Source organism: Emiliania huxleyi, assembly GCF_000372725.1.
Source record: "Emiliania huxleyi CCMP1516 unplaced genomic scaffold EMIHUscaffold_637, whole genome shotgun sequence".
Lineage (NCBI taxonomy): Eukaryota > Haptophyta > Isochrysidales > Noelaerhabdaceae > Emiliania > Emiliania huxleyi.
The window spans coordinates 1,122-2,317 of record NW_005197223.1 but is presented as its reverse complement, the minus strand read 5'-3'; the positions used below and the strand labels follow the sequence as shown (position 1 = coordinate 2,317).

At 61.7% G+C, this 1,196-nt stretch overlaps 2 protein-coding genes across 2 annotated transcripts in view; one reads left to right on the top strand and one right to left on the bottom strand.

Annotated features, from left to right (window-relative positions):
- Nucleotides 1-261: 261 nt before the first annotated feature.
- Nucleotides 262-867, top strand: EMIHUDRAFT_120452 (hypothetical protein; the record flags this gene model as incomplete). Its single annotated transcript, XM_005763363.1, has 1 exon — nucleotides 262-867. One exon carries the CDS (start codon nucleotides 262-264, stop codon nucleotides 865-867), a length of 606 nt encoding a protein of 201 aa, XP_005763420.1.
- A 217-nt stretch (nucleotides 868-1,084) lies between these two features.
- EMIHUDRAFT_248147 (hypothetical protein) overlaps nucleotides 1,085-1,196 on the bottom strand; it is a gene marked incomplete at both ends in the record, with an annotated part of 894 nt that continues 782 nt past the window's right edge. The window contains one exon of the mRNA XM_005763362.1: nucleotides 1,085-1,114. Within this exon, the coding sequence (XP_005763419.1) occupies nucleotides 1,085-1,114 (30 nt within the window). The remainder of the gene's footprint in view (nucleotides 1,115-1,196) is intronic.

Genomic DNA, 1,196 nt, shown 5'->3' with positions numbered 1-1,196 from the left:
GGCCTTTTATTTTTGAGCTTTCCCTTCGATGTTATGAAACAAACGCTGGGGGGACATGGCATATCGCTCTCGGTCCCACAGACATCCCGCACACCCGCCGCCCCCCGCGCGCGCCCACCCCGGCCGGGAGAAAGGGGAGTGACAGTTTGGGATTTATTTTATTTCTCCCCCTAGATGTTTTTTAGTGTATTGCAATATGTAGCTCATTTTAAGTGTTTTGCCGCCATATGGCGGCAAAACACTCACCCGTTTTCCTTTACCATGCCGCGTCCACTGCGGGTCAGCCTCCTCCTCGGATCGTCGCGGGCGAAGCGCGTCGGTCCGAGTGTGGCCCGCCACGTCGAGCAGCGGATCGCCGCGAGAGGCCACACGGTGGACGTGTTTGATCCGCGAGAGTCGTTCGGTGGCTGCTTCATGCGGCTCATGGAGAAGGCTCACTTCCACTACAAGGAAGGAGAGGCCGTTCCGCCGGAGCTCGATGCCGCGGCGGAGGCCCTGCGCGCGGCGGACGCGTACGTAGTCTGCACGCCCGAGATGAACCACACCATCGCGCCTGCCCTCACCAACATGATGAATCACTTTGGAGCCCAGACGTATGCGTACAAGCCCTCCGGCATCTGCACCTACTCCGCCGGCATGTGGGGCGGAGCCCGCTGTGGCGTCGCCCTGCGCGCCTATCTCTCCGAGCTGGGCTGCCTGCCCGTGAGCGCAACGATGCAGCTGACCGGCGCGTGGAAGCCGGGCACGTTTGGCGAGGATGGCCTGCTAGCGGAGGACGCAATGGGGTTCAAGCTCTGCGAACGAATGCTCGATCAGCTCGAGTGGCACGCCCACTCCATGAGAAATCACAGAGAGCTGATGCGATGACCGAGGCCTGTCCGCATGGCGCCGGTCGCGGGTCGAGAGCCGACCGCCGACAGGGCGACACCCCCTGTCCCACACTGTCACGCGCTGTAACCTGTCAACTCACACTAGCGAGAAATATGGCTTCAGAGCTGAGAGGCGGCCGCCCTGGTGTGGGTGTATCGATTCTATACACTCGAACAGCTGTGCTTTCGTTTATTACGTTTGAGTACTGGCCTCTCTACCCAAGCCGAGCGTTTTTGACTCTGGTCTCGGGGCGGGGGCGCCGACCCGTTCGGGTTGCGGCGGCCGGCCTTTCGAAACCGAAACGAAACAGCAGGGCCCGGGCCCGG